At 36.3% G+C, this 12,736-nt stretch overlaps 1 protein-coding gene across 2 annotated transcripts in view; it reads left to right on the top strand.

Moving 5' to 3' along the window:
- Positions 1–892: 892 nt before the first annotated feature.
- hlk (hulk) overlaps positions 893–12,736 on the top strand; it is a 56,394-nt gene continuing 44,550 nt past the window's right edge. For both annotated transcript variants that reach the window (XM_089632503.1, XM_089632504.1), the window contains exon 1: positions 893–1,126. In XM_089632503.1, the coding sequence (XP_089488629.1) occupies positions 925–1,126 (202 nt within the window). In that variant the 5' untranslated portion in view covers positions 893–924. The remainder of the gene's footprint in view (positions 1,127–12,736) is intronic.

The raw sequence follows: 12,736 nt of genomic DNA on the forward strand, positions 1-12,736 counted from the left end.
AATAGCGAGAATACGGACCGACTAATACACCGGTCTATGAAAAAGATTGTAGACCTTATATTAGGAATGTAAATCAGAAGGATCGTCCTGGTGAGATTGCGCTTCCACATTAAATTCGTGATAATAGAATTTAACACCACGGTAGACAACCTTACTATCACAGTGAGAAAGATTGTATACCTAAAATTTAGATAATGAAAAGTCCACGTAGGAGGTGTGACGATACAAGGCGAAACACGCAAAGACAAACAAGGCGTCTTTAAACGGTAAAGGGTTCGACTGCCTTGAACAAGACTCGCCAATCATTTCTTGAATCTCTTGATCGAATTCGGTTATTTAACGACAGTCATTACCAGCATCTATAATACTATGGGTTCTTATTTCTCAAGTATTAAGACTAATTCGGGAGAGGAAATTTTTAAATAATAATATGGCGGGTACTTTCTATAACCTACAGGATTTGCATTTGGAAAACTTATCATTTATCATGGTCCATGAAAGGAGAGTTTCTTCACGTAAAAATAGGGAGAGTATAATAATATAAAAAAAAATAAAAAAAAATAAATAAAAAAAATATCACATTATACACGAAAGCTCCCGAAATGGTACGTAAATGACATGCAGGTAATCAAAAAAAATCTGAAAGTCATCGTGCTAAATATTATAAAGGAAATTATCTTAGCAATTAGCAGATACATATAGGTATGATACTGCCCAACAAAAATAGAACAAAGCTTTCAATTGATTTACCACAATGTTTCACACCAATGATTGGCCACTCGACTATACTCCGGATTGCGGGTAATTTAAGATCCGTCCCTGCGCGGCGGAGAGGATGATGGCACGAGGTGTGAAGGGGAGGGGGGGGGCGGGCGCGCGCCGGGCCGGGCGGGCACGCGCGCGCAGTGTCGGTCCACCGCCGCCATGCTCCTGCTGGCCCGCGCGCTCCCGCTGCTGGCGATCGCGCTGCTCGCGCTGCCGGCCCCCGGCCTGGCCGCCCAGAAGAAGGCCGCCCCCGCCCCCGCGCCCGTCCAGTCCAAGGAAGCCGAACCCATCATCGAGGAGGTCACGGCCAAGCAGCTGGAGAGAGTGCTCAACGAGAAAGACTATGTAGCCGTGTACTGGTGTAAGTGGCTGCGAGTCGCCAGCTTTTGCGTGTGCCTGTGTGTGCTGTTCCATCCATGTCAGTGTTCGTTCTTAGTCCTAGTCTGCGATCGCCAGGATACGTACCCAGTTCCCGGTACCCGGTAACCAGTATCCAGTACCGGGAGCTGATGCCGCCTGAACCTCCGACCAGCGGTCACCAGCCACCCTCCGGCACCTCGTGGGCTTTGAGCCTGCCATGTGCGCCGACACATTTAACGAAGAAAGTTTATAATACCTACGTTTAAATTCTCTCTTCCCACTATTAAAGCTCAAAGATAATAACCATAAAGTTAAATCATAAAAATTCAAAGGATAAATAACAAAATTATGACTTTATTAACGACGAATCAGAAATAGTACCGCCCCAGATGTTTGCACCAAAGGAGCCTGCCGCTTCAGTTGACTTCTCTCGTGAAGTTTGTCTTTCAAATGTGCGGAATAGATTTAGAAAACCTACACAGAAATAAACTGGGCATTACATTAACATTAGTATCACATTAGTTCGGTCATCGGACGAGACGCTATGGTCGTCAGGCTGCAGCTCACGGATGCTGTGTCATTAATCTGTCACCTGGTCTCGCTGTGCATGGGCTGGGTTGCTGGTTGCTCTGGCCGCAAACCGCAAGTGTGTCATGTGTCCCAATGTACTGGGAATGTTTTGACGAGCCCGGCCAGAGCATTTCACCCGTCCAAACTGTCCTCCACGTCACGTAGACGGGTTTATTTTCAAAGATATCAAACAGATGGATATTAGCGATTCAATAATGGCTACGCGAAAACAAAGAAACCTATTAAATCAATGTCCTCGCATGTAACATACACAAAGTCTCCCGATTCCCAGCGCGCTATATATGAATATCTCTCGTATAGAAATGTGTGCTTATTTTCTATTACGGCATCATGTCTTTCTCAATGTTTTGTAATCCAAGAAGATCTCGAAATAATCGCAGAAAACGCGGATTCCGACGCTTAATCCGCAGCTGCTTCAGAAATATTATCTTGTTTATTTATTCCCTCCAAACCGTTTGTTATTGTGTTATTATTGTTTCCACGCTCTTGCGGGGGTTTGGGTTGATGGAGCACTCTGTAGAGTAATAATATTATAGAGTTCAAAATACACAATAAACAGAACCTATGCAGGTGAGTATTCCAGCTATAAGCGCCCAGTGGCCAGAAGCTCAGTAACTGGCCTATCACAATAAACCAACAGATGAAAGGTTTTCAATGTAATTGACTATGTCGTTACAAAGCGTCAACTTTCAGAAATCGAATGTTAAGCTTTTTCTAATGCAGTTAGTTAGTTAGTTAGTTATTCAAGCGAAATTAAAATTTGTATTTCATTCCATTCTACATCCCAACTTTGGAATATTTTTTCTATTGAATCAACCTAATCATCTATATTCACAGAAAAACAATTAATTTTAGGCATAATTCTTTGCTGTCGTATTCTAAATGATATCCTCGTCACGAAGTGTTTCTAGGATGCTTTAAGATTTAAAGAAACAAAACCGCTGAACCAAACCAAATAGCTTGATTTTCCAGCGAAACTGGAATAGTTATTTCTTCCTCGCAGCATTTTTTGATCATTCGTTATTAACAGACTGTAACACCATTTACCAACATTCGAATAAACTGGACCAGCTATATTTCATAGCCACGATTTTCTCCAAAGTATTGGTCACATAAAAATATCTTCAAGGGAAAATATTGCGTGGGAAATGTTTATTTCTTGGAGTTGTTTCACAATGGACTTCAAATGCCTTCTGCCAACAGTTCCCAATGTCTTCAGTAAACACATCACAATGTCTTCATTAAACACATCATAATAACATCAATGGGGGGTATTATTCGTGTGAATCAAAGTCTTCCACGCAAATTGGCAGTCTGTTGACTTTTGAAGTCCCGTTAACTTTTTGTGACCTAAAAAAATAAGCATACGATCAGCAAAATGGTTAAAAAAATTGTTCAGGATTTCATCTGATGTTTCGGAATCATAATCTTTGTTAATTTATTGTTTATTTAATAATAATGAAACCAGAGTATAACAAAGTTATACTTTGGTATCATTATTTTCGTTACGATGGAATCCCACCAAGAACCTCAGATATTCAAACAATATGAAAAATAATACTCCCGTGTTATACCCATTAGAAAAATAGAGCTGCACCATATTGTGTTCTAATTTATTCTCTTAGAATTGGAAATATATACAATAATTTTATTCTTGTAACCATGTAAGGATGGGTTGTTTCACAGAATTTGAACAATTCATCATTCATTTTCGGATTCTGTGAAAGTCCTATTCAAGTTCTGTTATTATATCGTTATAGGCAGAACTGAAATAATGACAGAACTTAAAAAAATCTTTTACAGAATTTGAAAATTAACTTTGAAATTTGAAAAATTTGTTCAAATTCACTAAGAGTCATATTTTGGAATTATAAATACCAACCATCACAGATCCCTGAAAGAAAATTTATTATTATTCAAAGTTCATTGAAAATGCAACGTTAAACCATTTAAATATATTTTAAAATTGAAATTCAATAATAATTGTAGTTATGCATCAAAATCAATCGCAATAAATGGCATTCTTTATTTTGTGAGGCACTTACCGTTAAAATCTGTTTTCTCCGTTTTAATGATATAACATTATTATATTTTATTTACTTAAAATTATGTTTTTAACTGCCCTATTTGATTTTTTGGTCTAGGTTACCTTAACCTTGTTAAAACAATGTTAGCTAAATTCTAAATTCATGACGAATCACCATCAATTTATCATAAAACAAATAAATGATTTTAACAAGAGCGGGTTCAATCCGGCAGACTCGAAATAATATTACTTAAAGTTCGTATTTTGAGTGAATATTTCCATAATTAAGAAAAGGAAGAATTGTGAGGATTTTCAGATGTTATTCTACTTATCTGGGTATGCATATCTAAAAGCGTATAAAAAAGTAATGACTCAGTAGTTGTTCATTGCCAATAAACAACAATAGATTAATTTAATCTTCAAGGGGAAAGAATAGTTGGTTTATAATTTGTTAGAATTGGTCAGAATTGTAAATATACAGAAAGCTGAAAGTAAAATTGATAATGATATACGCGTGAATTAATTTATTTGTATAGGCGCTGCCAGGTCTGGCTGCAACAAAAATGGCTTTGCAGCTATGATCAGAAAGATAGATAAATAAATAATATTCTTGGAAGCATCGTAAAAACGTGTGGTGTACCTTGTGTTAGTCAGCAAACATTACTCTCTATAATTACAGAAATCATTTGTTCGAGCTTAAAAAATATCTATAGTCCTGAGATATACAGGGTTTTCCAATAAGAAGTGTTATTTTGAATAGCCCGCTATTTCGGTAGATGTTACTTTTGAAGCTGTCATTTTTTAACATTTGACAAGTAAAAACTACGCCATTAATAAAAGTGGAACGATACACGCTTCAACAACGCATTGAAATGATTAAAATTCACTTGAGTGAATCAAATTCAAATCATCTTGAGTGATGAGGCCCATTTCCACCTCGGTGGCTTCGTCAACAAGCAAAATTGTCGCATCTGGGGCTCGGAAAACCCAAGAGTTATTGTTGAATAGCTTCTCTATCTTCAACGTGTGACTATTTGGTGCGGTTTATGGTACGGCGGAGTCATTGGACCTTACTTTTTCGAAAATGAGGCTGGAGCAACACTTACGGTGAATGGATCGCTATTGAGAGATGATTAATGATTTTTTATGGCCGGAATTGAATGGTATTGATCTGGATAACGTTTACTTTCAACAAGACGGCGCTACGTGCCACACAAGCAACGAAACCATTGATCTTTTACGATTGAATATCAAAATAACACCTCTTATTGGAAAATCCTATAAATGGGATAGGTGTAATAACTAAGTTTACTACACTTCTGGCCCAGAGACTTGCGCTTGTTGCATAGAATCTCCTCCCGATTGTATCTGATCGTTCAATGCTTTGTGTCTCTCTATTTGTGGTCATACGTTATTTACAGAAAATCAATGTATTTGAAGTAATTTGGGATAATTAATTTCATGCAAAACTTCCACACGGAATCTACTGTTGTTTTGTTTATATTGGCGTCTCCTCTTTTCTTTATACTGCACGGGTAAAAATTTGCTCTTTTATTATAATTCTGTTAAAAACCGGACTGCAGGCCGTTTCCATTCATAATATGTCGGAACACGTGTTCATGCACCTGCATTTTTCCTGGTATTATATTATGACGAAATGCGAAAATATTTGAATTTTTATGAACACGTGTTCTGACGTCGCGATAACATATTCGTGTGTTACTGAAAGTTTATTAGGAAACCTGTCGATTCATTCATTAAAATCCTGCAAACCCGTTTTTAACCGTATTACGAATAATATTAATAAGTTAGCAATATTTTATATGAGTGTGTTTTCTCCGTGTGGATCGTAACATGCACACATGCCTACTGCTCTAGCCCTTAGTCCTTGATAGCACGACTATTTAAAACTTATTAGTAAGCTGTTTGGAAGACTGTGCAATACTAACTTCTAGTCCAGACAGAAACACTGTGGCACTCGTATCACCTAGTGATTATTTTTAACCATTCATAACTCATGTCATGCAGTTTGTGGTCGTCTGTTCTTTAAAGGATATAATATATCTTCATAACGGTCCTTTGGGATGATCAAATGAGTGAACGTCACTTCTAGTCCAGACCGAAACTATCTTGTGATTAGTTTGGATCATAGATAACTCATGTCTTGGTGGCAGTCCCTTTTTGAGGGTCTTTACCAGTGCACCGTGTTATAATGTGCTGCAGATATAATCATGCCAGCGATAATTTACATATTACAATATTACATTGTATATAATTTTAAAAAAATGAAAAACTAAACCTCAATATCTTTACCCTAGGCTAATATTAAATTCAATGATCCATAGCAAATTATAGATTTTGTAAGAAGACAAAAGACAGTGATTCACGTCACTCGTCTCTGTCTGCAGCTAGCTACAAATTGGCTGGTTGGTTAGGTTAGGAAGGATTGATCTGATATATTTTTGGCTGGGAATTCAGAGTCAAACGTTTGTCTCTGTCTCCAGACAGATTCCAGTTGATTGATTATGGACGAACTGTGATGCTGTGGGCTGCGGCTGTAAGAAAGGAGAAAGTTTTATAGTATTCTCTTGGGGTTACACATGGCTTCAAGATCTCATTCAAATTAGCACCTATTCCATATAAAGGTGTACGGTCTACCTCGCATTAAAACGGAGCCCCGCCACTAACCCTAATGAAATATTCAATGGATTTCCAACCAAATATTGGATACCACCAACTGCTGTCGTTCACTATTGAAATTAATTTATGTCCTTGAACTACTTTAAGGAGTCATTTTTGGAAAGAATTTCAATGACTATTTTCCCACTATATTTAAATTATCTTAATTTCTATAAAATAGTGATAATTTCGATGCCTAAAGTATAGAACAAATCGCAACGTCTTTAGTACCTAAAATATTAGTAAGAGAAAATCCAAATGAGAAAGGTTCATCAATTTTTTCTTACACCATCTTCAAAAGTTACAATAAAACGTGGATTCTCAGTGGACAACAATAATCTGCCAATAATATGGATTCTGTGCATAAACAAACAGCACAGTGAAAGATCCTCCACTATATACCCAAATGTGTTGCAGAACCCATATGGAGCTGCCCAGAACTGTCCAGATCTGACGGGATGTTTATCCTAAACAACTTCTGACACGCTTGTTATTCCAATCATAAATATTCACTTCAACTGCAGACTTATATTCCGCGCCTTCCATCAAAATATCTTTAGGCAACTCATAAATCATTTCCAACAGCGGGGCAGTGTGAGCTGGTTGAAAACTTGCACAGCCAGTGTAAAAATATCTTTGGTCTATAATATTTTTGTGGAGTTCTATTTCTGTCTCCGCGCGGATTTATATTTGTGTAACTTTGGTCATTTTGTATTCGAAAATACATTGAACCTGGTTCGTTGTCCATTGACGGATTTTAGAGAGTTTGGCTTATCGCTCTTATATTTCATTATGATTCAATAGGAACCACGTTAAATTATGTTGAAATATAAGTTAAGTATTTATCATCTACGCAGATACCTTGAAAGTTTTCACTCAAAAGTTTTCATTATAATTTACAATGCATTAAAAATTGAGCAATACTATGGGCGGAGGTAAATAGGAGTGAGCAGTGCGCCTGGCAGCTGGCCAGAGGTGCCGAGATGGCGCTAATGACTCATGGCAAATATTTAATGCATGATTTAGATTAAAAGAAACATTAAGTTCATATTATTTGGACTCTCTCCCTATTGCACGATTTTCGCGAACGGCCAAGTCCACAGTTTTGCCTCCCTCCCGAGGCAACGATTGCTGGCTGGTCCCAATGAAAGACTCAATAACTTTATAGTTGCTGCATCTACAGGGTTTTCCAATAAGAGGTGTTATTTTGATATCCAATCGTAAAAGATCAATGGTTTCGTTGCTTGTGTGGTACGTAGCGCCGTCTTGTTAAAAGTAAACGTTGTCCAGATCAATACCATCCAATTCCGGCCATGAAAAATCATTAATCATCTCTCGATAGCGCAATCCATTCACCGTAACTGTTGCTCCAGCCTCATTTTCGAAAAAGTAAGGTCCAATGACTCCGCCGGAACATAAACCGCACCAAACAGTCACACGTTGGGGATAGAGAGGCTTTTCAACAATAACTCTTGGGTTTTCCGAGCCCCAGATGTGACAATTTCGCTTGTTGACGAAGCCACCGAGGTGGAAAAGGGCCTCATCACTCAAGATGATTTGAATTTGATGCACTCAAGTGAATTTTAATAATAAGTTGAAGCGTGTATCGTTCCATTTTTATTAATGGCGTAGTTTCTACTTCAAATGTTAAAAAATGACAGCTTCAAAAGTAACATCTACCGAAATAGCGGGCTATTCAAAATATCACCTCTTATTGGAAAACCCTGTAGTGTTAAATAATAATCAAATAGCAAGAAATGGCCAAGCTACGAACAATGAGATTACCGAATAATAAAATCTACTTTTATATTACATTGTTTTGTATTTCTATTGCTTGAATGTAAATATTGTAAAACCACAGAGCAAATGCTGGAATAGACAAACATTTTATTATTGTTATAATTCCATTGCGCATGCAAAAGTCATCGTCGTCCAATATAAATTATTATAATTTCCATTAAAATAACATTTATTCATATTAGATACTAGCCTGGGAAGCACCAGAAACAACGCTAAGTGCCAAACTGCAAACTGTTACGGTATTCTGATTTTTACTAAACGATCGGCAAAGAGAAATTTTAGAAACATCAATTTTTTTATTACATATTACATAGGTACCTTTATACTAATTCATTTGTTGTGGTCTGATTTGTCGTCAAGTGCCCAAACATTGCAGGAAAGCTTCGTTACTATTGCTAACTATTGGTAAAATAATCCTTATTTCAAACAGTTAAATATCTCTGTGGGCAGGTACCAAATCTTCTGAACTCTATAATGATGGGTTATCGTAGGTCCGAAATTGCTCACTTACTGTCCAGAATTTATTTTCGTCTCGTATTTTCTTATTTAAATTATTTAAATGGAGTATTTTCTTATTTAAATGGACCACCTAGAGCAGAAGATTCAACAAAGTACACCCAAGTATCTACATTAAAGTGAAGGACACATGGATCGAGCGCAAGACGATGGGTCAAAAGAGACCAGTTGGAGAAATAAAAGGGTCTTCCCAAACCAGCCTCTCACCTCACTTTATGAACCCGGGCAACCCTGCTAAATCACCAAACATAGTGAACCACTTGGGGTGACGTATGGCAGAGGTGTTGGTTATCCAATAAATGTTTCCTGGGGCGGCGGTACCCGCATTCGCCTCCCAAATTTAAGTTATTATATTTATAGTGGTTTAAACAAAGTAGTATTGCTTCATTTAATTAGAGTCTTTCAAATCAAGATAAAATAATCACTGGAGTAGGTAGTTAATTTACAAAAAGACTAGCTTTATATTTGAAATACTTATTTGTTAGTTGTACACGATTCTTATACGTTTGATATTTATTTATTTTTTATTTATTTCACGCCTATTAAGGCTTTTACATACATATATATATAAAAAATATTTACGAAATTATACACGAAAATAGTGCAGACTATTTAAAACAATTGCAAAAAAAAATAAAGTCAAAATATCACTAAACTTGATCTACACAGTATGTAGGCACAAAACATAAATAATCCAAAAATATTTTTTTCTGTTTCAGTTGATAAAATTATTATGTGCTAGTCAAATTAAATACCTTTATTAAATTATTCCACTACTTGATGAAAAAAACTTCAATAGGGTATGTTTATATATTGAAATTGATGTACTAAATATATAAACAACATCGTAGTATTTGTTTCCTAGCTGTTGAATCCGTCGCATAGGAGTGTGATATTGGGACGTTGATATAGAATTGTTACAATAATATATTATTGAAATCAAATTAAAAGTATAATATTTCTATTATAATAGTATCCTGAAAATTGTATCACTTATCACCCTTCCGCATCTAAAAAATCCAGAGCTCCGACTCACCACTGTCTCGTATTTTTGCTCGATATTTATGTCAACTGTAACAAGAGTTTTTTCTGATTCTTTGCGCGTCGTCCCACGGGCTCAGTAACGGTACGAAATCGACAAAACCGGAGACCCTTAGTGAACTTAGTAAGTGTTGATTTCTTACCGTTACCGAGCCGTTGGGACGACGGGCTTATATAATTAATAAAAAAAAGGATGCTGTTAGTCGGCTGTATATTAGTATCGCCAGAGTCGGGTAGTACCAGCCCTTTCTGGAAACCTTGCGGAATCCTCGCGGGAACCTTGCCCTCGCGGCTCTGTCTCCATCGCGGTCAGATGCGAAAACGAAATTAGGTTAATTAGATAAAGTTAAATAGGACTGTTAAATCTTTGCGATCGAAGAAAACACATTCTTATCAGCGAGTTGGCAGGCCTCCAAGATGTCGCGGCGGCCTGAACCGAAGATATTCTGTATACTACAAAACTAGAGGATACTGGTTCCACGTTCTATACCAGAGTTTCTCAAACTTAATTATCCATAGCCCGTTTTCAAATATACTTATCTTACACCCTCTCCTCCCCCACGAGAATCTACTGTTTAATTTATTAATTTTTGTGTACCTTTTGTACTTACAGTACTTTTTTACAATTCGACAAAATCTAAAAGTAATTTCATTCTTGTCAGGGCTTTTTATATAATATTACATTAATGAACTAGTAAAAGCGTGTAATTCCTGTCACCGTGCGCTCAACTAGTATAATTCTTCAGGCGAGAAAAATTATGAAAATCTTTCAACAGGCCAAATTATTTCCAGTGCTTTTCGTATTGCCCTCATTCTCCCCTTACGGCATATCAATGTCCGATGTTGGCTGTATCTTCCTTTGAAAATCACTATTCTGTACGCTCAGAAAACTGGGAAAAGTGAACAAGTTCCTGCAAATACACAACACCCACTACCCACTACCACACTTATGCAGTCAGAATTAACCGGTGTGGTGCATAAAACGTTTATTTTCTTGACGTCTGTGTATCATATTGAATGCTTTGTATTATTGGTACTTAAATGGAACACACAGTCAACCATTGACGTCAGACATGTCTATGCATTCAACACAATAAGGAACTCCAGTCCATTTTTTAATCAATAATAACAATCCAGCTAAAACCAGTATATTTTTTATTGTTCTAGTTACATTTGATAGTTGAAATAATTCTCAAAGTTAATATTTTTCGGGTCTTACCTGTGACGTCACCAGTATCAAAAACCTACCTTTTTTTTTCAACCGGTGCGGTATTTTGTATGGGAATCGAGAAGTTTTTTATACGCAAGATTACCCCCCTTTAACATTGAAGACTTCTAGGTAAAATATTAGCATTTCGTCACTAATGTTACTGTATTGAACCAAAGTGTTGATTTAGCGTTCATTGTAGCGTTCGTTGATTTATATGAATATATTTTTAAATCCATAATATTTTTTCACTGGAGTTCCTTATTGTACACGTGTTATTCTCAGGTCATCTTATACATCGCACAATACTATTATTTAATTATTGAAGGCAATATTTCTAAACGAACATTTGAAACATAAAAATCAGAAAAATATACGGTCACGTCTGTGACTTGAACCTAGGACCCTTGCCTTGCTGCGGCACAGGTCTACCAACTGAGCTAATGGGACCCTATCTCCATCGGTCATATTTAACTGTATCACATACTTCGAATAAGAACTACCAACATTGTCTTCATTTTCTCACCGCACATTGTCTTCAATTATTAAATATTACAATTTAAAGTTTATTCATAAAGTTATTGCAAAAGTTAAAAAAAAACTATTATCTATTCCAAATTAAATACAATACATAAGGTCGCGAACCCATCAATTCAACATGTTGACTATATGTCCTATATACTTCCACTTTTCATTCTTTCATGGCCAATTCGGCCAACATAATTAGTAACACTATGTATGTACTTACTTTAAACATAATAATAATGCACAAAGCGTACTGTATCGATCAAATAGGTTAAATTTAAATCCCCCCTTGGTATCGATATTCTAATGCTTTCTTTAGTAGTTGGATATGCACCAACCTACTTGGTTATTCACATCAAAGAAAAGCAAAATTCAATATACAAATCATTTCTCATTCCCCGAGAAATACTCTGATTGTAGTTACCTACCAAGAACAGATGGTTTAATATAATCCGAGGTACCTAGTGGATTGTTAGGCCCAAGATAAACCAATCCATCGCCATCATCATAAATAATGATAATTATTATTGGCGGCTGAGACATCGCGCACGTTTTCTGCGTGAACTTTCACCGTCTGAATTTATTGTTTCCTGTTAATTTTATATAAATAGTTAAGTTATTTATTGTCATTGGTTTTACGTTGCCTAATAATTCAACAGTAAACAGTCAGAAATTTTCAATTTTTTCGATACACCAAAGTGTACGTTATGGAAGGCATTATCCAAGAAACTCGCGCCTCTAAACAAGGGAAGCGTTACATTGTGTTAAGAGTGAACGGAGATTTGATCAGTGGTTTGATATCACAAAGGGTACACGGAGAAAACATACTGTTGAAAAATATTGCTAATTTTTTAAGAATCCCCTTAAAAATACGAGATTGCATGCCCTTATCGAATGAATTGATTGGTTTTCTGATAAACTTTTAGTAAAATGTCAAAGTATTATCATGATGTCAGAATACGTGTCATTATATATTATCAAGACAAATGCAGGTGCATGAATACGTGCTCCGATATTATTACGAATTTACTATAAGTTTATCATGAAACGGACTGAAATCCCGTTTTTAAGCGGATTACCAATAGTTTGAAGAGATTCAGGGTTTGTAGAATTTGTGTCAGTATTTTTTTTTCCAAGAACTGGATGGTATTGATTGGTCTAGGTCTAGACGAGTAAATCTGAAAGTGTAGACTTTGACAAGCAATATTGCTTTTCGTACATTTGTA

Source organism: Hesperophylax consimilis, chromosome 6 (assembly GCF_061612785.1).
Source record: "Hesperophylax consimilis isolate HC1 chromosome 6, BYU_Hcon_1.0, whole genome shotgun sequence".
Taxonomy (NCBI): Eukaryota; Metazoa; Arthropoda; class Insecta; order Trichoptera; family Limnephilidae; genus Hesperophylax; species Hesperophylax consimilis.